The sequence below is a fragment of the Marmota flaviventris genome, chromosome 2, assembly GCF_047511675.1.
Source record: "Marmota flaviventris isolate mMarFla1 chromosome 2, mMarFla1.hap1, whole genome shotgun sequence".
NCBI classification, from domain to species: Eukaryota; Metazoa; Chordata; class Mammalia; order Rodentia; family Sciuridae; genus Marmota; species Marmota flaviventris.
In genome coordinates this window covers 32,001,475-32,024,433 of record NC_092499.1, presented here as the reverse complement: position 1 = coordinate 32,024,433, position 22,959 = coordinate 32,001,475, and the positions used below count along the sequence as shown (strand labels likewise).

The 22,959-nt window shown below is 44.0% G+C and overlaps 1 protein-coding gene across 2 annotated transcripts in view; it reads right to left on the bottom strand.

Moving 5' to 3' along the window:
* The window catches only part of Map3k9 (mitogen-activated protein kinase kinase kinase 9), a 75,981-nt gene extending 53,625 nt beyond the window's left edge, over nt 1-22,356 (bottom strand). For both annotated transcript variants that reach the window (XM_027931633.2, XM_027931634.2), the window contains exons 1-2: nt 21,656-22,356; nt 14,429-14,842 (exon numbers count right to left, since the gene is read on the bottom strand). In XM_027931633.2, the coding sequence (XP_027787434.2) occupies nt 14,429-14,842; nt 21,656-22,061 (820 nt within the window). In that variant the 5' untranslated portion in view covers nt 22,062-22,356. The remainder of the gene's footprint in view (nt 1-14,428; nt 14,843-21,655) is intronic.
* Nucleotides 22,357-22,959: the final 603 nt, after the last annotated feature.

Sequence of the window (22,959 nt, the reverse complement as noted above, 5' to 3'; positions counted from 1 at the left end):
GAGGGCCTGCTCACCTCCAAGGTGACGCAGAGCTGAAAGTTGTGGCATCTGAATAACCACAGAGGACTCTGCCATTAGCAAATGTGTCCAAACCCTTGTTCAACGTTAACATCACTCTTTTGTTAAAAAATGTAAAGTTCTATAAATAATCATCTGCGAATTTATGTGAAATCTGTATGCATTTCCTTTGTTTGAACAAAAACAAAACCACAACACAAACACAAGTAAAATCAAGAGCGCAATGAAGTAGAAACCTTTATTAGAGCCCAACTTCTGGACAGCTGTATAAGCATGATGATTTTGGTTTAGGACAAACACTAACAAGAAGTAAAGCTGAGGTTCGAATTGTGCTTTTGGAGAGGGCCTGGGAAAGGGGAAATGAGACACTAGCTCCCAGGTCCTGTATATTTTAGGTGACAGAGCCCCTGGGTGGAGCAGTGAGGGATCCCCCATCTGCGATTCCAGATGTGGGAATGACATACCCCACAAAGACACCAAAATCAGGTTGAAAGTCAGGTCTAGCCCCATCACACCCAGATTTTGGTGAGTTCAGGGTCCGCCCTGCAGAACAATGTGCTAGAGAAGCATTTCCTACTATGGTGTGTGTCCAAAGTACAAAGAGCACCACATAAGTACTAAAAGGCCCAGGATGCAAGTTTAGGAGCCATCGTTCTTTAGCTCTATTCTTAGGCAAAGCATTAAAGATCTCTAAGTCTCAGTTTCCTCTACTGTAAAATGGGGATGCCACTACCTTTGCCTGAGAACCTCGGTTGCTGTTTAAAAGAAAATTCTGAAACATCCAATATAAAACATGATTATTCTTCATCTCCATCTCTAGGAATATGGGTGGAAGGATGAGGCCCATTTATTACTGCCCTATGAACAATTAGCTAAGGAAAAATTAAGATAAAGTCACATTATTCTAACAAAATTATCTGAGAGAAACTTACATGGGGAAAACTTACATCCTTAATTGATTTTCCACCACTAATTATTAGGTTTGACAGAATGTCTTTCCTTGTCACCAGCTGCCATGCATTTGGGAGGGGCAAACCAATTTTGTTATTAACTTAACCCAAGTAATTAGAAAGGGTAGGTCTCCTATGGCAGGGAGAGAGAAAACAAATCACACAACTGTGACAACAGTGTGCACATTATTATTGATCCACTCCAGAATTCCTGTCCCTAAGCACAGGTAGCCAGGAGTCCAGTGCTTGAGAAATAAATTGTTTTTACTGTTTTTTTTTTCCCCTCTTCCTAAAAACGATACCATCTGGAAGAGAATGAACATGTTTTCCTTCTACATAGCACAAAAAAGAAAATGATGAAGTTCATGTTAGTAATCAAGAAAGACACGCAGACTTCACACCCAAACTTTAACCCCAGGGCTTATGAGCAAATAGTCCTGATTCCTCAGGTGGGGTACAGATCCTTATCCCACTATGTTTTGCAATACTTCAGACTCAGTTGGAGCACTGGGCAGAGTAGCGGGATGCAGGTGCTGAAAGAAAGAACATCCTCATGAGACAAGTTTCCCATCAGCAGGGCCTTCGGCAAGTCATGCAACTTCTCCTGATTACAGCTATAAGGTTCCGTAAACTCTCAAAGCACAACACAAAGTTAAGAATGGCTGGAGACTAAAGGCGACTACTATCTTTCCTAACCATGCTCCTTTTCTCCTTCCTCTTAGATTCTTAAAGGTTAATGGAATGCAGAAACCAAATGCTGTAAGTGTCCAGACATCATATACACTGTGACTTGAATAGAAGGAGGAGATAACTTATGTCTACAAGAACAGGAGAGCCAAATGTAAGGACGAAAAACAGTTATGTTCACACAATGGAATCTGGGACTTTTTTTTTTTCAATGACAGTTTCCTATTACACTGCTTTATCATGCACATTTGCTTGCATACAGTCCTAAAGGATTTGCAGAGAAAAGGCTAACTTATAAGATCATTCATTGCAGGGCCTGCTGCTCCAGTGCCCCCAGATCTGCTCTAAGGGAGGAGGGACAGTCAGAGCTTTCACAGCTGGGAAATTCCAGAGGCAAACAGGCTTCCAATCACATAAGCTGTTCTAAGGAACACTTTCCTCTAGTGTCCCAGGCTCCTGAAAAGTTTATGAAATGGATAAATAAGAGCAAAGGCTTAAAGCAAATAAATGCAACTTGTTCAAAAGAAGACTTTGAGTCCATCCAGAAAGGAACTAGGGACAAAGTAAGGGCAAGATTTCTTAGTAACAGTGGAACTGCTGACAAACAGACTATGTTACACAAAGTCCTATATTATGTACGATGTGGGTCGGGGGAGGTCAGGGAGTAAGGGAAGATAAAAGGAAGAAAAATAATAAAACTTTTGATGTCAAAAATTCTACAAATAAAAATTTTTAAAAAAAGAAAATAACAAAATATTAGAAGAGTCCTATTGAGTTTCTTATTTTTCATTAAAAAAAAAGTTATTGAAGGAGAAAAAAATTCAACCACATTTACTTCTAAGAAAGAAACTTAGGGTGGGAAGGAGACTTTTCTCTGTCTTTCATTTCTGTACTACTTTTACCCATGTAAGTGTATTACATTTTTAATTGTTAAAATCTACAGTGTAATTGAAGAGAATATGATTAAAACATTAAGGACATGCAAACAAAAGATAAAGGGAACCAAAAGCACAGCACAAATTGAGATCTAAATACTGAGAGCAAAGGTAGCAGCCAGAAGTCAACTCATGATGGTCAATATACTGAGCACCTACTAAGTGTCAAGCACTGCTAAGAGCTTCACCTAGATTGTTTTATTTAATCCTCATTTCTATGAGATAAGTGGTATTCTAATTAGTCCCATTTTACATTTGCAAATACTCAAGCACAGAGAACATGTTATCTGTTCAAGGTTCCCAGCTAGCAAATCACAGCCAGGCAGTACGCATACCCAGGCTCTGTGGGTCATCTCCAATGGAAACAGGGGTCCGTAGCCTAAATGTGGGCTCTGCAGTGTCTGGAAAATGTCTGTGGGGAGAAGGGGGATGGCATGGGAAAAGACACAGTGCTGGAATCCACAGTGATCAAAATCATACCAACATTTCAGGAGGACCTACTAAGTGCTGGGCACAAGAGACTTGGGAGAGTGCAAATAGGGCTAACTCTCCACTACCTTCCAAACCAAGACCACAAAGCTCAAAATAAGAGCTCTTGAGCCCACCCTGAATATTCCGGAGTCTTAAAAGAGCCTGCGCAACATGAATGCAGAGCTGTTGTGGGGAAGCCAGGCAGGAATATGAAAGAGACAGACATTCCCTTTGGCCTCAGCAGCAGATTGCTGCACCAGGGAAGGGAGGGAGAGAAATGTCCTGCCTTCCTCCTGGGGCAAACGCATTTCAATTATCAACTAAGAGTCCAGCAGAGCCATAAACTGGCCAGCTGTCCAATTCAATCAGGCCAAAGGCCCTAACAGGGCAAGGCAGCATTTTCCATGGGCCCAGGCACTTGAAGGCGGGGTCCCCAGGGAGTGAGAGGCACAGGCCTCTTGCACAAGAGACTCTTGCTGCAGTTAGAAAAAGCTAGTGGGGGACTGAGCCCTTTCAGTGGCTTCAGCTAAAATAAACATGCCTGTTTTAGTAGGAGGGGGTAAAAATATGCCAGGCTGGCTTAGGAGAAGGTTCCCCCAAATCCCCCACGCACTTTAAAAAAGTGAAATCCAACCATATCCTACATACACCTAAATTAACAAAGAATAGGACAAAGTTTCTCGTACTCCTTAAAAAGAGGGGGGAAAGCCCAGCAACCATCTACTACTGAACACAGTGCCTGAGCAACGCTTGGCTGACACCATTTCACATCATCTTAAAATAACACTGCTCTTTTCTGTGTTGTCCACATTTTACAGATAAGATTCCTGAAGCTCTGAGAGGCTGAGCACATGCCCAGTGTCAGATGCCCAAGAAGAAAGTAGGTTAAATCCAAAGCTGTCAAACTCCTGAGCCAGTGTCCTTTCCATGAGACCATAATGGTTCCCAAAACCAAGCCTAAGGAGAAAACTACTTATTTCTCAAACCAAAACCTTCAACTTTCTTAGGAGGAGCAAAAACCCTGGGGAGGTCAGGGAAAGGAACATGAAATGCATAGGTTTTAATATGGCTAATTTCTACATCTCTGTATGTACCCTGCACAGGATACCAGGCCTTCCTACAATTTTATTAGTGAGTGGGATATAGAGGAGCACAATCAAAACCACCTGCATGGTCTTGAACCTCATCTGAAAAAGCTCTGTGTTTATTCAGAAAAGCGGGCAAGAGGCAAGTGTAAGTCAAAGAAGCAACAAAGCTCTAAGATACCCGGATGCCCTTTGCTTAGCTCCAAGGACAGAAGTAGCATTCAACTAACTGGGCCTTGCTTCCAGGATGAAGGATGTCCTTGGTCTGTTGTGAATCTTTGTCATGATTCATGTGACCGGAGCATCTTCCCTCAGCAAGGCCATCTGTCACAGCCTGGGCAGCAATGGGGGATGGGAAGCACCTGCAGGTTCTTGTCAACTATTTCTCCACTAAATCACTAGGCAAAGAGTCCCTTTCAGAGGTTCAGCCCCTGAAAGGGGCAGCCTGGAATAGGGGAACCTGGGCACACTGAAGCCTGACACACAGATGCAGACAAACTATTTTGTCACTACCAGATCCCAAACACACTGACATTCAAACTTTAAGTCCCAGAAGGAATAAACACCAGCTCCTCCAAATCTCTCACTTTACAGATGAAGACTCTGAGGTTCAGAGAGATTACAAGATGCAACCAAGGCCACCCAGCCAGATGGTGTCAAAGACAGCACTTAGGCCCACGTTCCTCCCACCACTCCAGTCCACCTCTTACACAGACACCCAATTTAAATTCTCTTATAACAAACAATCTTGATTCATAACCTTCTTTGAGATGTAGATTAATAAAAGTTCTGGCCCTCTCCCTCTAAAATGAACCAGCCCACATTTTACTTGGATTCCATGGTGTCATGGTGTGCACAGGCTCTGTGTTAACAATCCTTTCTTTCAAAAAGGAACAAAGTATGGCTGTACAAGAGGTTCCCAGAGTACTGAAGGGGACTCCATGTGATGACCCATGCACCCTAGGAAGAAGCTACATTCTTCTCTTGGCTCCGCCAGACCACTGATATCATGGTTTTGTGTCCTAACCAAAAGCAATTCTGAACTACCTCCTTAGAAAGAGGTGAAGCACCAGGTTAAGGAAATTTTTCCAAGAGACGTGGAGGAAAGGAGAGAAAGCAGGCTCTTTTTTTGTCTGCTTAGGAATCCTTAAGTACAAATCTTGACCTTGAGCTATGACAGGGCCACAGCCTGCAAGGGGTGATCACTATTAGCTACTGCCACATTTGCTTGTAGAGGGACCTGGCAAGGAAAGACATAACAATGTGTTTAACTCTCAAAGCAACAGTAGCTCAGTCAGAGGAAACAGAGGAAAGGAAGACTAAAGATTTGTCTGGAGGGCTGGGGATGTGGCTCCATGATAGAGCACTTGCCTGGCATGCATGAGGCCATGGGTTCAATCCCCAGGAAGCCTGCGTACCTTTCAAAGTCTCCTTGTGCTAAACTGGACAACTCTCTGAGGCGTAATCATAGTCCAGAAATCCTTCCCAGTGTCCTTCACATGACACAAGCTTCTGCTCTGACATCATCACAAGCTCTATCAGTGCCTAAAACATGCCCAGGGTCCCAAGTCACTTCCTGCCCCACTTTGTAAACTTCAGAGAAGCCCCTGAGGGGACCAAATAGGATGGAAAGGTAGGCAGGGCTCTAGAGCAGCCCTGGAGAGATAAAGGCAAAGGTCCCACAAAAAGTTCAATTTCCCTCATGAACCCTCCTCAATGGTTCCTCAGCTCCACCAACCACAGGAAAAGGCTGAGGCGGAAGAATCCAGAGGGAACACCGAGGATGCCATTTAGAGGATCTCTGCCTAGAAACTCCTTGCCCCACTCTCCCTTCCCATTGTGTCTCACCGACACCCAGCTTCCCCACTTCAGATCACATCTGAAACTAAGTGTGCTCAGGCAGCCCTTCCGCAGTCCCCGTTGCGGTGCGTCCCTTTATCGGTCATTCTTGTGGCACCAACATCTCCCCTTCATGGTTCTGATCAGTCCTGACTTGACATTTTTGTTTCACTGTGTTTTGATCCTTTTCCCTGACCTCACAGGGAGCTCCTTAAGGGCAGGTCCTGTGTCTAGTTTTGCTGAGGGTTATATTTCTAACACCACGTGCTCAGTCAGACTCCACACAAAAGGAAGCCATTGGGGACAGAAGTGTAAATACAGAAAGAAAGGAGCAGGCCAGGGGGGCCCAAGAGGAAATTGAGTTTCCCAGGCCACACTGAAGAGCTAAGGTGACAGGCTTGTAAGTAGGACCTGTGGCCTCACTGGTTTCTTCTGCAGAGTCACACTCACCTGGCTGACTGCTTGCTTCATTGTGGCTTTATTCACGTATGTATTTACATTGGCTCTTTATTCACAGAAAATGTTTCCCATCAACTGAACACAATGTTCTGGGCAATGACTGGTGGCTAACAGCTAACCTTAGGTACAGTCTCCTGCAACCAAAAAATAATTCCAATTCTTTGATCACTTTTGCCCAGAAAAATCCTCAAAACACATCCATCATCTTCCAACTCTCTATAAGAAGGAACTTGCAAAGAACCCCCACTGTGGGGAGCCACTCCAAATACAAGTACCTTTAAGTCCTGATGCACCATGAGGATCTGAAAGATCACTGGAGTCTGGCACGGTAGTGCCATGACTCGAGACTCGTGACTGGGTCTTTTCCCTCCTCAGATAACAAGGCTAACAAGGCGTGGTCCTAGGAGCAGGCATACCCCTGGGGTTGGGCTACACTCACCTATTCCTTTATAATCCTACCCCTTTGCCCTGTTTGGGATAGAATGTTCCATAGAAACTCCCTTTATGTGTCCACTTCTCTTGTTCTGCCTTTGGGTGTGGCCTTCCTAGATGTTAGTCAACCTGCTGACAGCAGACATCAGGAAGCTAGACTCAGCCCCCTGAAGCCTGACCCCCTGCCTCATTTGAATGGCTTCCTCCCCAGCCCCCTCTCTATCCACAGACCCCTAAGGTCAGAGGAGAAATCACAGCACCCAAAGAAAAAGGTATTTCTCTGTCTCTGTGTGATTTTTCATGCAGCTCCGTTCACCTGGAGTGACCCTGAGTGTTTGTCGTGAGACACAATACCCCATGAGGAGAATAATGGGGGAAGAGAGTCAGAAGGAGCTGAGTCAAGTACAGCGGAAGTGTATCATTTGAGGATGCTTTCAGGAGGCACAGAAAAAGTCATCATCCACCTCCCAACAAGATGGGAAAACTGGTTTCTCTAGCTGACACTTCATTGCCTTTCAGATATACTCTGGGAATGTTTTGTTGTTTCTTATTTTTTTTCACCTATGGGGAAAACTGTTCTGATGGCTGCTCTTCCACCTTTTTCTAGCAAGTCTGATGCCACTTTGCCCCTGGCCAGCACACCCGTGCCTTAGCTGCTTTATCTGAGGCAGGAATGCACTCTGACACACGTGCAGGAAGAAAACACTAGAGAGCAGGATCCAGCAGGTCATAGAGTACCAGGGCCTGGCAGCCAGCAAACTCCCAGCCATGAGAAATCCTACCCAGAAACCCAGGAGGGAGCTTTGGCCAATGTCCAGCCCAGGTATGCTCCAGGCTTAAAGCAATAGAACCAGCCAGGTGGGGCCAAGAGGAAGATGGAAGCTCTCTCACCCTTGTGTTGCAAGAAAAGGTATCTCCAGCTTTCTGACCTTGTGAACTCCAAGGGAAGGCTGGATATGGGCACAAAGCCCAGGAGGCACAAACTAGGGGTCAAAGGGGTGCTACATGGGCCTCCAGTTACAAGAGGCGCAGCCAATCAATCAACTCAACAAAAATGTGAAAAGTACTCTGAAGACCATGAGGGGCAATTCCCAAGCTAGGAACAAAAGAAGCTCTGAGTTGGGCAGAGCAGACTGGCAGAGAGTCTGGTGCACAGTGTGGTGGCCTGATCCCACAACTCCTGGCAGTTGCCATCTGGCTGCTGTGAAAATATCGGCTGGTGGTGATGTCTCCCTGCCATTCCCAGGGCTGGCATTTGGGAACAGTGTGGAGACAGAAGGAAGCAGAGGCCTTCAAGGTTGGTAAGAAATGCACTGTTAAACGCCACACGTGGGCATCCAAAACAGACTGACAGACTCAAGACATTCACGAAGGATCAAGGGCCTGGGGAGTATAATGAGGATGAAAAGCAAATTCCACACAAGTAAGGTATGAATAGCATCTTTAGATGGGAAAAAGTGAGTTTTTACATTTTGAAATCCTATAGTAAACCAGTTGAAGTGATGTCCCATTCACTCATTTATTCATTCATTTATTCTATGTATTCTACACATACATTCACTGAGGGCACCTGGAACCATGTTAGGAGCAAAAGACACAAAATCTATTTGGAAACCTAAGGGATGCTCCTAAAATCATGGACAAGAAAAAGAGGAGGCCAAGGAGTGCAGCATGGTGACTATGTGGCTATTCTGTAAATACCACAGGGGAGAACATGCACTCCCCCATGGTTGTCACCAAATATCGCAGCCTTATAGCTGCTGACTAGCGGCTCTAGTCCCTTGTTGCTCAAATATTCTTTCACATACCATCAGGTAATGTGCATTTAGCAAACAGCTACTGAGCAGAGGCTACAGCAAGATCTGTAATGGGCTCTCAGGAGGAGGTGCAGCCAGGTTTGATTAAGCACAGAAATCTGGATAGGGTTTGGGTAGGCAGAGAGATGAGGTGAGGGCACTCCTGCAAGCAGGGCTGTTCCCACAGCAAGGGCTGCTGTGAGCCTTAGGGCCTGGACCCACCAGGTGTGTTGGGGACAAAGAGGAGACAGGCTTGGCTTAAGGGGAAAGCACCCCTAGAGGAGGAGGAAGAGAAGGCAGCAAAGACCTCACAACAACTTCAGGCTGACATCTGAGAAGAGGAAGGCAGGTGATGCTAGTCCCAAATCAAATACAGGTCTCCACCACCTGTGCTCTTTTCAGCTATAAATTAAGAATGAGTTACTGGAAAGGTAAGGAAGGTATAGGCAGGAGATCAAAAATTAACAAAACTTGGAGGCTGTGGCCTTGTGAGCAGAACAACATTATTCCTAATTATCTGAAACTAAAGCACTACCGGGCCAGACAAATAACACAGCTGAAATACCGCAGCTGTCTAAGAGCCCTGTGCAGGCCATGGTGTAGCGATTAGGAACATACGCTGACAAGACACGATCAGTGGAGAAGAGCATGCTACAAGCAATATGTTTATTGGGATATGTGAGCAGTGAAAATAAATACATGTAAATGCACAGAAAAACACCATTTTTACTTTTATGATTTCCTGTGTTTTCTTTTTTTTTTTTAGTTGTAGATGAACACAATACCTTTATTTTATTTATTTACTTTATGATTTCCTGTGTTTTCTTTTTTTTTTTTTTTTTAGTTGTAGATGAACACAATACCTTTATTTTATTTATTTATTTTTATGTGGTGCTGAGGATTGAACCCAGGGCCTCGCACTGTGGCTGAGCCACAACCCCAGCCCCAGAAGGAGAGGCTTTTTACTAAGACTTTATAACAGCTGGAGGTTTATCACCAATTACTTTTCCCCCATGACAGTACCCACGTATTCATATTTTTTTCTTTATCAGTTCAAAGTCTACTAACATATAATTCCTAGTGTTACACCCTTACATGACAGGGGCCAAATACAATTCTCTGGAATACCTATCAGTTACTTGATAATAAAAATAAAAGTTAATAATACTACCTTTCCTTTGGGAAGTTTTTAGATTTTTTTCTCTTTTTTCATTTTATTTATTTATTTATTTATATTCCCTTTGGCATTACTGGGGATGAAACCCACAGTCTTATGCAAGCTAGGCAAGCACTCTACCAGTGAACCACACCCCCAGTCCCACCAATTTAACTTTTTTTTTTTTTTTTTTTTTGCACCAGGAATTGAACCCAGGGGTACTTAACTACTGAGCCACATCTCCAGTGCTTTTTATTTTGAAACAGGGTCTCACTTAAGTTGCTTAGGGCCTCACTAAGTTGCTGAGGCTGACCTGGAACTTGGGATCCTCCTTTCTCAGCCTCCAGAGCTGATGGAATTACAGGTGTGCACCACCACACCCAGCCTAATTTAACTTTTAAGAGAACTATTAAACTGCTATTCTGCCAAGTGCCTTCATGCCAAATCACCTGCTATACAAAATCCTAAAATCCACAAACCTATCCCAAAAAAGACAATCTTCCCACTAAAAGATATCCTTCACTAATGTCTTTACTAACAACCAAATAACTGGTTTTCCCCAGATTTGATGGAGCAGGGAGCCATAAATCCATTTTTATAGCCAGTGGCCTTTTACAAGTAGTTTTAAGATGCGATGTTTAAGTTAATGATCTGATGTGGTAAAGCAGTGTAAGGCATTAGTTAAACCAGGAGTCTGAGCCATATGTCCCAGCGCCCAGCTAAATTTGTTTGGTTGTATGATGCTAAATATCTGAGTAAACTGTTTTTCCCAATACATATCCTGCATTAAGATTCCAAGGCAGGGCTAGGGTTGTGGCTCAGTGGTAGAGCGATCGCCTTGCATGTGAGAGACCTGGGTTCAATCCTCAGCACCACATAAAAATAAATAAGTAAAATAAATGTATTGTGTCCAGCTACAACTAAAAAATTTTTTAAAAAAAGATTCCATGGCAAAGCCAGGCCTGATGGCACAAGCCTATAGTCCCAGCTGGTTGGGAGGCTGCGGCAGGAGGATCATAAGTACAAGGCCAGCCTGGACAACTTAGCAAGACTCTGTCTCAAACTAAAAAAGAATGGGGGAGCTGGGGTTGTGGCTCAGCGGTAGAGCGCTCGCCTTGCACGCAGGAGGCCCTGGGTTCGATCCTCAGCACCACATAAAAAAATGGATAGGTAAAATAAAGGTATTGTGTCCAACTATAACTAAAAAATAAATATTAAAAAAAAAAGGACTGGAGATATAGCTCAGTGACAGAGCACCCTTGGTTCAATCCCCAGTACCACAAAATAAACAAAAAGATTCCATGACAACACCGCTGGCTCCCTCCCCTCCAGATGTGTTTGTCCTTGGTATCATACCTTGATTATTAGTGGGACTCAATGCCACCCAGCATAAAAGCCTCTATTTCCAGCCTCCTTTGCTGCTAGTCACATTTATGTGATCATGTTGTACTAGATCTCTGAGAAATTAATGGGAGCTGACCCAGTAACTAGGAGCACCTCAGTCTGCACTTCTGCTTTTCCACCTCCTTCAGGCCTGTACTTGGATCAGATATCTGGTCCTCCAGTAGCCTCTTGGACCTGGAGGCTAAAGTGAGGATGAAAGTCACATACTGGGATGATAGAATAAAAAATAGGAACCTGGGGCCCTGATAACCCTATGGAGCTACCCTAAAATCCTCAGGCTTCTTTTCAAAGATAAATGTATACCTTATTTTATTTTTTTGTTTATTTATTGCAGCACTAGGACTCAAACTCAGGGCTCTGCACATGCTAGGCAAGGTCTCTACCCGTGGGCTATGTCCCCAGACCTATACCTCATTTTAGTCATTGTTATTTTGTTTTGTTTCTTAGGTTATATACAGTCAGACCTAAACTTAATGTGCATTATATATACACAAAGAATACTGTGTGCCATAGACATTTCACTGCTGGTAAATGGAAAATGACTGTTTCAAGTAGGTGATCAGGATAATAAAACATTTTTTATTCCTTTATTTTATTTACTTATTTTTATGTGGTGCTGAGGATCGAACCCAGTGCCTTACACGTGCCAGGCAAGTGCTCTACCACTCAGCCACAACCCCAGCCCCAATAAAACATTTAAACACGTTACTTTTTACTAAGAGTTATAACAGCTGTATATTATCACTGACTACCTTCTTTTTCCCACAAAGATGGTCCCCATATATTCATACTCTTTTTCTCTATCAGTTCAAAGTCAGCTAACATACAATTCTTAGTATTCTACCCTTACATGGCAGTGACCAAAATCCAACTCTCCAGAATACTTAATAAAAACTAAGGGAAACAGGACAGTGTCCCTAGGTCTACAAAACACAAAGTTATGATTCCCAAATTGAAGGCGATGGGCAAGGAATGGCATAGCATTTTTAAAATCATTTCCAAATCATGCTCACATTGCAGTGAAATAATAATGAGGGTCAACGAGGTACCCATTGGATATATAGAATCCTAGACAAATATCCACCCACAGACTAATGTCAAGGGGCTACTCCAACTCACATGTGAGATTTACAGCTGGTAAAACATCAGCACCAACCATAAGGTACACTGTACCAGACTCACTTCTGGCCATGTGTTGACAAGATCCTTCAAAATACTACCCTATGTAGAAATCCTCTCTCTCCACAACAGGCCACCTGGAGGGTCCTCCCATGGCAATCCCGAAACACACTTAAGGACAAAGAAAGGATCAAAGCACTGTCTTCTGGAAAAGAGAGTGACATTTAAGTCTCCTGCCCTCTCCTACCAACAGCAGCACTTTGGCAGGGCAGCCTTTCCTTTCCAAGAGCCTAGAGTCCAAAACACAAACCTTATAAAAGTAAGGCTAGCTTGAAATTAGGCTCAATTAAAACTTCATCAAGAAACTGATAAACTTTTACAGTTTGGTTATCCTAGCCCAGCTTTCTAAACAGGTTCAATTATGCAACATTAAAGCACTTTTCCTAATTCTCCTAGCATGATAAGGATATATAAAAAAATGATAATAATAAAGAAAATTCAGCTTCTATAACACATTTTCTACCAACACATCTGCTGCTTCTTATCCCATCATCCAAAGCAATCTCTAGGTAGAAGAACTCTGAAAGAGGTCACCAAAAGTTTGAATTTATTTAGTACATTTAAAGAACAGAATTGGGGAAGAAGGTTCAGAACATGATAAAGAGATAAAATAATGGTTAAGGGAAAAAGAGAAAACAGATTTTATTTTATGTAACTAAAAACTTCTACACATATCATACCTAAAATGAATATCTAACATTCCATACTCTTGCAAGAAGGAAGATTCTATATTAAGGGGGTGAAGAGTACACAGGTAGAAAAGATAAAAGTAACAAAGGCTATTTTAAAGTAAATTGGAAAGTATATCTGTGTGTGTGTGTGTGTGTGTGTATATACACACACATATATGTGTTTAATATATATATATATACAGATATATGTGTGTATATATATATATATATATATATATATATACACACACATGTATATATATATGAACCCTATATGATTTTAAAACGTCTGGAAGAATATGTTAAATGTAAGAATTGATCTTGCTAAAGGAAAATACTGAATTAGCTCTCTCTTCTATTTGTTTATGTGTACTTTCTAAGTTTTCTACAACAATGCAATTTTTAAAGTAAACTGATTAGCAAGAACATTAACAGAAAAATAACCACATCTGGAACAACTTGGAACAAAACAAGGTCTGAAGGATTTCTGGGCTTAAAACAGAAGAACACAGAGAGAGTGAAGTCCCTGGGGCCCATGTCACCCCCAAAGTCCTTCAACTCAAATGCCCAGCTCTCTGGGACAGGATGCTCAAAGTGATCTTAAGCATATTCCTTTAAGCAACTGTATGCTGTCTACAATCAGGTTAGGCAGGAGACAACACAAACCACCCCACAAATAAAGCGTATTCCTAGGTCCTCTGATTCAGCCCTGGTGAACTACGGAAATCACTACCAACTTGCTATTTAATTATACCTAACACTTGCTTTACAATCCAGTTTATGGATACTGGGTGTTTAATAAACAGTTACTTCTCAGTTCCCTGCTATTAAATACCAGGTAGTTTTGGGATTAATGCCATCTCTGGGCTACCCGGAGGTCTGTAACACTACCAGCCAGGTCATGTTCTCCAAACTGGCACTGTCATCTCAATCAGCTCACCATTTAAAAAATTTGCCCCTTCTTCTGATGGTCTCTTCTCTGGTGGGTACCTTAAGTTGAGGTGTTTAGGCAGAAATTCAAGCAGGTGGCACAGGTCTGCTTTTACTTGCTGTTCCACAAAGAGGGAAATCCGTCTTTGATTACCTACACAACTTCCCTCAAGTGGGAAAAATAAATGTGTTCTTGCAGCACGTATCAGAATTACATATTGCCAACCTTGCCTGCTAATTGGAGTTCAAACTTATCCCACCAGTTTTCCCTGGCACTCATTCCACTCCCGCATCCCCTCCCACTCAAGAATGGAATATTTCAGGCAAGGTTCCACGGGGAATCCACTCCTACTGAGGCCACGGCCTCAGAGTGAAGGTGCCATTAACCCTCCAGCCCAGCTCTTCCTACTACTCACTGTTGCTGGACTTAAGGTCGCGGTGGATGATGGGGACGATTGCCTCATCATGTAGGTAGTTCATCCCTCTGGCGATCTGCACAGCCCAGTTCACCAGGATGTCCGGGGGGATCCTTTTCCCAGATAACACTCTATTCAAAGGCCCTCCGCGAGCAAACTCCATGACTAAGCAGAGGTTGGGTTCCTTCAGACACACACCCCTAAGAGCAATGATGTTGGGGTGCTTCAGCATGGCGAAGAGCTTGGCCTCTTGGCGAACGTTCTCTATGGTCTGGCTGATGTCCTCATCGGGGTCGTGGCGAGCTGCTTTCACGGCTACCTCATCGCCTATCCAGAAAGCACGATAGACCTTCCCAAAGCCCCCAATGCCAATAATCTCTTCCAGGGTTAGCTCCGCAAAATCAATCTCTAACACTGAAAAGGAAGAAAGAAAGATGTCAAGAACATCCTCAACACATTTGCCATTCATTTACCTCAATGGGTGAAAGTAACAAGTTTGTGCTTTCCCTGGGCTCTTCTGTCTCCCCATTCGTTATAAAGTAAACTCCAGAAGAGCAAGAACTGGGATCAACCTCTTTTTTTCATTTGCACTATTCTTAGTGACCAGCAGCACATAGTGGACATTCAATAAATATTCATAGAATAAATTCTACATGGAAAACCAGGGAGCCTCCTCTAAGACCAACCACGATAACTAAAGGGAACATCAGGGATCCTTAGCTGGGACCTATTCACTGTGTACTTGGTGGTGAGAGGCACACAACCCAGGGCCAGGGCAGACATACTACAGCCTTACCACAGCTTGAGAAAAAGTGTTTGTAGAAATCTGATCACACTGACTCTCATAACAGGACAGGAGAGTAAGAAGGTGAATGAAGAAGAAGTCTCAAGGAAGATAACACTTGACATGGAAGGCATCTCATCAGGTGATGAAGGAGAACAGGGTGAAGGACAATCAGACAGGGGGAAGAACATGAGCAAGTACATGGGACATGAGAGTACATGATATATTAGGAACCCAAGGGAGTCCAGTGTGCCTGGATCATATGCACTGGGATAGGAGACGAGGCTCGAAGACTTTTGGGGGATAACCAGGTAGTGAAATGCTTTCAGGCCAATCTGCAGGGCTTGAATGTCACACTGTAAACAACAGGAGTCATGTCGTTTTCAGAAGGGTAGGGCTGTTTGACCTGTGATTTAGGAAGGATGGCAACTCGGGCAGCCATGTACAGTATAACTTGAAAGGCAAAGGGCCACTGAGAAAGCCACTGTGGGGGACTCAAGCGTGCTGACTCTCAGCAGCAGTGAGGATGGGAGGACTGAGTCCACCTGGGAGACTGGCAGAATTTGGTTCTACCAGGACCTGATGATTGACATGTATGGGAAAGGAGCCTCACAGGAGACATCTTACTCCAGAGACACCTGCCCCCAGCTCAATCCCCAGTGCTTCCAGTATCACCCAAACACTCATTCTCCTTCCCAAATCCAGAGTCTGAACCTAAGGTACTTGATTATACCTTTTGCTCTGTTTGTAAAGGTTTTCATGGGTAGATAATAATAGCTACCAGTGATTATAAATCTTGGGCTAGTTATGGTGTTAAGTGCTGTTATGAGCAAAATGTTATTTTCTGTTTCTCTCATAAACCCTGTTCTCTGTCCCCTCCATCTCTTTTGTCTTTACCTGGCTGATTTAAATTCATTCCTCCAGTTTCAAATGTCAATTTCATAGAAGAACTTTTAGCCCCCAGACCAATGAAGTCAAGCCCTCCCCCATTGGACTTTTGATAACAATCTCCACTTTGCAAGAATCATCAAGGTCATAAATTACTTAAATACTTGTCCGATGACTATTTTCCTGCTAGATCATGAAATTCAAAAGGGCAAATATTCTGTTAGCCTTTTTCACTACTGTATTCACCGTGCCAAACATTTAGTAGGTGACCAAGAGATCACTGAAATAAAATGAAAATAACACCAACAAAAATCTACCTCAGGGGCTGCAGCTGTGGCTAAGCTGTAGCGCATTCACCTGGCATGAGTGAGACACTGGGTTTGATTCTCAGCACCGCATGTAAATAAATAAAATAAAGGTCGACCAACAACTAATGTGTATATATATATATTTTAATCTATCTCAGTAGAAAATAAACCAAATTCTGATCTGTAAAAGTAAATTGGGCCATCTGAAACAAACACAGAGAATCATCACACTTTACTAAAAAACTAAGAAAACAAACATATATTTCTGAACTTTTGGCAAGACCAATGGAGGAACTGCCCACTGCTGGCTGTTCCCTTCCTTACTTGGCCAGCCCCACGACACCCCCGCTCTCCATTCAGATGCTGGTGGTGTTCAAAAATCTGTTCTTGCTTAATTATAGTACTTCCATCCTATCTGGAGCTGATATTCATTTGTGTTTTGCAATACAATTGACAGTCTGCACAAAGGAAATGCTTAGGAAATGTTAGATGTAACTGCCTTTAGGTATACAGAAGGTAGAGAGCATCTTGACCCCCAAAATGCCAAATGTTATTGTCTTGGTGCTGGGATAGAGCTCAGTGGTAGAACACGGGCCCCGCATGCACAAGGCCTTGGGTACAGTCCCCAGCACCACACACACAAAAATGTTTCAACTTCATCTGGAAGTTTCCCTGAAAAATAAATGGTATGGAAGACACTAAATCTAGACCCTAGCAGCCATTCCAAAATCCTTCTAGCATGCATATGCCAGAAACTTTAAAAACTACATTTCCCAGGCTCCCTTATAGCTAAAGTTCTGGGTGCAAATTAAATTCACCAACTGGATGCACAGGGTTTGCAAGGCAGAAGTGAGGTGGAGACCATCTTCTCACTGCTCCTTCTGGCAAGTATGGCTTTCTGCAATCGAGTGTGAGTATTCAATCACTAGCTCTGTGGATGGAGGAAGGAATGTTTCATAGCCAAATGGATGCCTAATCTCTTGGTTGCAGATACGGCACAGTGTTCTTGAAGTCAACATCTTCCATGGCAGCTCCAGATTCTGTAACCTTCCCAATGAGAGAAGTGGCAGGTCTCCTGGTAGGCCAGTTCTGCAATGTTCTGGAAGTTCTTCCCAGAGGTCCAGCCAAAAGCCTCTTCTCCCAGCCCTTCCAACAATTCCGTGAGCACCTAATTTTTTATGCTAAATCCCTATCTTATTTAAAATGAGTATTTCTGAGTCCTGAAAATGAATCTTGACTGATTACTAATTTTTGCCTGACGTCATTTATATGAATGAAAAAACATGCCTATGTTAATGAGAGATTAAGAATCCTCTTGGAGCTGGGCATTGTGGCACATGCCTATAATCTCAGCAGATCAAGAGGCTGAGGCAGTAGGATTGTGAGTTCAAAACCAGTCTCAGTAACAGTGAAGTGCTAAGCAACTTGGTGAGACCCTGTCTCTAAATATAATACAAAATATGGCTGGGGATGTGGCTCAGTGATTTAATGCCCCTGAGTTCAATCGGTAGTGCCAATCATCATTATCATTATCATCATCATCATCATCATCATCATCCTCTTCCTCCTCTTGGAGAAATATATAAGAGTCTCTGGTCAAAGAGGGAATCATTCTTTTTTTTCCCCCATACCAGCATTCACACTGATAAAGCTATGTGCATCTCCAACTTAGTATTCAACTTAGTATTTATTATCTTATTTCCTCAACGGAGCCTTTGAATTCTCCTGAAGGAACTGTTGTATTTTTTTTTATATAGTCTTCCTTCTTTCCTCTGGTCTGAAACATACTGTCAACACAAAGTAGGTGTTCAATATTTATTTAAATGCGTGTGGCTATACAAGATGTGATTCAGGACAAGGGTGCTGAAAGGACAGCTCCTCCAACAGCATCTCACAGAAGGCAGGAAACCTCTTAGGGTAGAACATAAAATCTCAGGCTTTTTTTTTTTTTTTTTAATTTAGTTAAGGAACCTTTATGACCAGCCTTCAAGAAAAGTATAGAACAGAAGTTCAGCTTTCAAACATAAAAGACAGAAGATGGGAAATGGGGTTGTTTTTTTCTTTCCTGCTTCCCTGCTAAGAAGTCCCCCTGGATGGGAGTTAAGGAACTGGACCTTCAGTTGCAGCAGTGAGTACGTGAGGCTCTTCCCCGCTTCTGTTCCAGTCAAGACCTGGTTTTAAACAAGAATCAGGTCAACTTGCATTCAGCACATTTTTCAGTTTCTGAGGAAGGATATTTCCAGGAATATCCTTCCTCAGAAGGAATACCAGGAACAAAACCTATTTCATTTTTGGTGTCAAGATGTTATTCCCTCTCAATTGCATGTTTAGAAACAATGTATAGGCACATTCTGGTGGGTTTGAGGCAAGTGAGTGGTATCTATCCTGTTCATTTAAAAATCGTATGAACACCTGAAAATATATCCTTCTATTTCTAGAGGATGTAGGAAAAAGAAGCGTATATTCATAATGTAAATCAATGCTGACCTTAATGTATGCCCTACTTGAAAGCAGACATACTCTCCTAAGAGAAACTTTAAAAAAAAATACTTAGGATTATATTTCCCAGAATGATACATTTGGAACTGTACATTTTTAAATCACTTACTAAAATAGAGAAGAATGTGTTCCCAGGTTATTTACATTTGTCATCCATTCAGAGCTAAACTCTAAGACCTACATTGGAGGGGATAAAAGCACTATGTAAATGAAAGATGGTTTATATTATCACTATCATATTTTTTCTTTGATGCAAGATTTAGTAATTTTCTCTTTAGTTCTGAATAAAGTTTGAAACAAAGTTCTCATTTTGAGAAACAATACTATGAAGCTAATCATGAACACTTTACTGCTTGACTTCCTGTGTTCCATTTATGAACCAGAATGTAATGCTAAAATACATGCCCCAGGGAAGTTTAAAAGGGCAACTCTGAAGAAGAGTTGTCAGTGGCTCAATTTTATTCTGAGTCTTTGGAGACAAGGTTTGTCATTCACCTTTATTTTCTGAGTGACCCCAACTGAACTGGTGGACAGGGCATGCAGATAAGAGATGTACATCTCCTTATCAAAGTACCACACTGACATTTTACATTTACACCACCAATTTCCCTCATGTAAATTATAAGCACCTCATATCTTATCATTTCTTTATTCCCTGGCATTTGACATAGTATCTATCATTCCTTAGATACTCAATAATCAGTTTTTGACTGGAATTAAGATTTCTGAATTATCAAGAATTAATTTCAGTCAAGATAAGAGATCCAAATGAGGCCAAATAAGAGCACTTACTGGGACTTTCAAACACCATGTTCTTGAAGTCAATTCTTTCAATAAGCATAAGAGAAAGATGCCTTCTTTCCCATCATTTGGGTTCTATATTTAGGAATCCATTCTATCCAAGGTAACTTTTGCTACAAAAAAAGATAAGGTCAGGCCACCTTTCAGGAAAAGAGCTCCTGTAGGTAAGAACACTGTTGACATGTCTGGCTCTCTAAGACACATTCACTCCTAAGTGTGGACAGCCGTGAGGACAAGACACTGAAGAAACTGAGTTCCTGCTCATGACCTTCACAGAACTCTTCTACTCTGACATTGGCTGTCCCTAAAATTAAAATCATAGAATTTTTAACTCACAAAATTTGACTTACATTTAACATTACACTGTTTTCTAACATGCCAGACTATTTGTATGTCTTCCAACATATGGCCACATTCATCTTCAACGCTATTTCAAAACACTATGCCAGGACCTTTGCATGGCCCTCATCTTACCAATACCAGAGCCAAGAAGATGTAGCACCCAGAAAAAAATTAAAGTAATTTGCCACTTACAGCCATTATAAAGATCAAGATGAAGTTTTAAATTGAATGAGAGGGAAAAAGAAAGAACAAGAAGTGAAAATTTGAATATTACTTTAACAGTCAAACCACCAAAAGAAAAACAGAAAAACAAGGAAAGAGGTTATGTTTTTGACATTAAGTGCTAGTATTTAAAACACATCTTAAGACAAAGTAACACAAGTGTTCAGATTAAAATAAGTTACAGGACAAGAAGATAAAACTTATGAATGAAAATTTAAGACTACTCAAATTTAGCCCTTGGTAATGATTTTTTAAGTCAACTACGATGCTAAGTATATAAAATATGGAATAAGCAGTAATCAATATATATTAGCAATATTTTGTAACAGGGAGGAAATTATGTAAATTCTCAAATACAAAACAGTGTAAACTGCACTAGGAGGTATTTACCTTCCTTCTAAAATGACAAAGTATAATTGATTAAGGGATTTTAATAGCAATTTAACTCCTTTGGAAAAAAAAAAAAACAAAGGAAATTTCATTACAGGGTGTGGAACAGGGGGGCTCCTGGGAAATTGATGAAAACCAGGACACTGGGAGAAAGGCCCTGGGAGGGAACCCTGGGTATGGACCCCTTGAGATTTAGCCAATTCCAAATATAGGCAAGGATCTAGGGTGAGAAGAAAACAGAAAATGTATTGTCTAAAGAGTGACTGGGACTTAGCCACTGTACCTGTGCTCCTTAACTTTTCAAGGGGAACGACATACTTTTCTCCTTCTAATCATTTCTCCACCCATCACTTGCCCTCCCCTGTTTCTTAGCACAATACTCAGTGAGACTCCTAAAGGTACAACTTCTGAGATACAGGATTAGGATCCCAGAAATCAACACGACATTTCGGAGGCACTTGGCCCTGAGTTCACACACGCTTCCGGGTCTTGTGAGCCAGCCCAGCCCTTCGGGAGACACCTCCATCTCTCTCAAAGCAAATACCTTTAAGAGGCGGGGACAGCCCATAGAAGAGGTCGGCAAGGTCCCTGACTTGGAAACTAAGGTTAAGACAGTAACCATCAGCTTGCCTGAAATCTTTGCAGATTTGGAGGGCAAGTTGGAAGAGGAAGGGATCGGGAAATGGAGAGACTTTCATGCTGGGGTTTCAGGATGTGGAAAACAGAAGCTGCTGCTAAGGTAGTCAGATGAAGGTTAAGAAGTCCAATCCCCTGAGTTCCGGGCAAAGCCTGGGGCTTCTTTAGCTTATCCACCGCATCAACTAAAGACCCCAAGCCCCAGAGCGCGCGCATCCACCCATACCCCGGTCAATCATTATCTATCCAGGTTCCCCACTCCTAAAAACCTCCTAAAGGGTTCCCCTTCCTCCTCCACCACCCAGGGCTTCATCCTTCCACCTCCCCGCCGGATCCCCAGCCCCGCCTTCATCTTACACTGAATGGGCGGGTAGCAACTGGGGTCCTCGCCTCCAGGCTGGCAGCGGCTGGAGAAGGCGCTGCGCGGAGTCACGTAGTTGCTGGGGAAGATGCCCACCCGCTGGTTCAGCTGCCCGGTCCACCAGCCCTCGTCGCCGGACACCTGGGAGTCCTTGGACAGCACCTCCACCACGTCGCCCAGCCGCAGGGTCAGCTCGTCCTCTCCCGCCGCCTCGTACTCGAACACGGCCGTCCAGTAGGGCAACGGTGCTTCGGAGCCCAGCTCCCCGGGGGCCGCCGCCGCCGCCGCCTCCTCCTCTTCTTCCTCCTCCTCCTCGGCCCCGGCCCCAGTTCCATTCTCCCCAGGCGGGGCGGCATCGGCGGCGCTCGCCAGGCAGCCGAGAAGCGCTCTGGAGGGCTCCATGGAGCGGCCGATCCATAGGGTGCGGGGCTGTCGCCGCCCGCAGGAGCCGCCGCCGCCTATTGTTCATGCGGCTCCGCAGAGCTGGGGGGACCCCCCTCCCCCGACGGCGGCCGCAGGTAGGGCCCGAGGTGGCGGGGCGGGGAGAGCTGGCTGGCCCGGGCTGGTGCTGCGGGGAGACAAGTGCGCCAAGCACGAACGCTCACCGCAGCATAGGGGCGCGGCGGGCCGGACTCCCCGCCTGCCCGCTCGCCCCCGGGGGCGGCCTCACCACCTCAGCCGCCGGTACCTGCTAGCGCTGCCGGTGCCCGCCGCCGCCCGCCGGCTGCCGCTCCCCTCTCCGCCCCGCGCCGCGCCCCGCCCCCCGCGCCGCCCGCACGCCCGGGACCACCTGACGCGGGTCTGGCTCCGCCCCAACCCTGCGGACCCGGGGGGCGGTGCCGTCAGCCCCGGGCCCGCCCCCGTACCAGCTCGCTCTCCCATTGGCGGCGGCGGCTAGTCCACAGGTTCCTCTCCCCCTGGTTGGGGCAGCCTCGCCAGCCGCCTCGCAGGTCCCTCCACCCCCTGCGCCTTTGTCGCACCGCCCCCCTCTGCGGGCTCTCCTATTCTCAAACCCCAGGTTGACCCAGCGCTCTCTCCCATTGGCCCGCCGCCGCTCCGACCATTGGTCCACGGCACCTGTCCATATCCTGGGAGAGTTCAACACCGGCAGGAAGAGGCTCCGGCCTCATTGGGTGTGAGAGGAGGGAAGGTGGGTCCTAAAAGGTAACGCTGAGAGTTCATTCAGAGCGAAAAGGCTGGAAGGGAAGACGCTCCCATTGTTTACCATGGGTGGATAGGGGCCCCACTGGGCAGCGCTAGTTTTCTTCATCCTAAAGGGGCTTTTGAAAGTGAGCAGAGG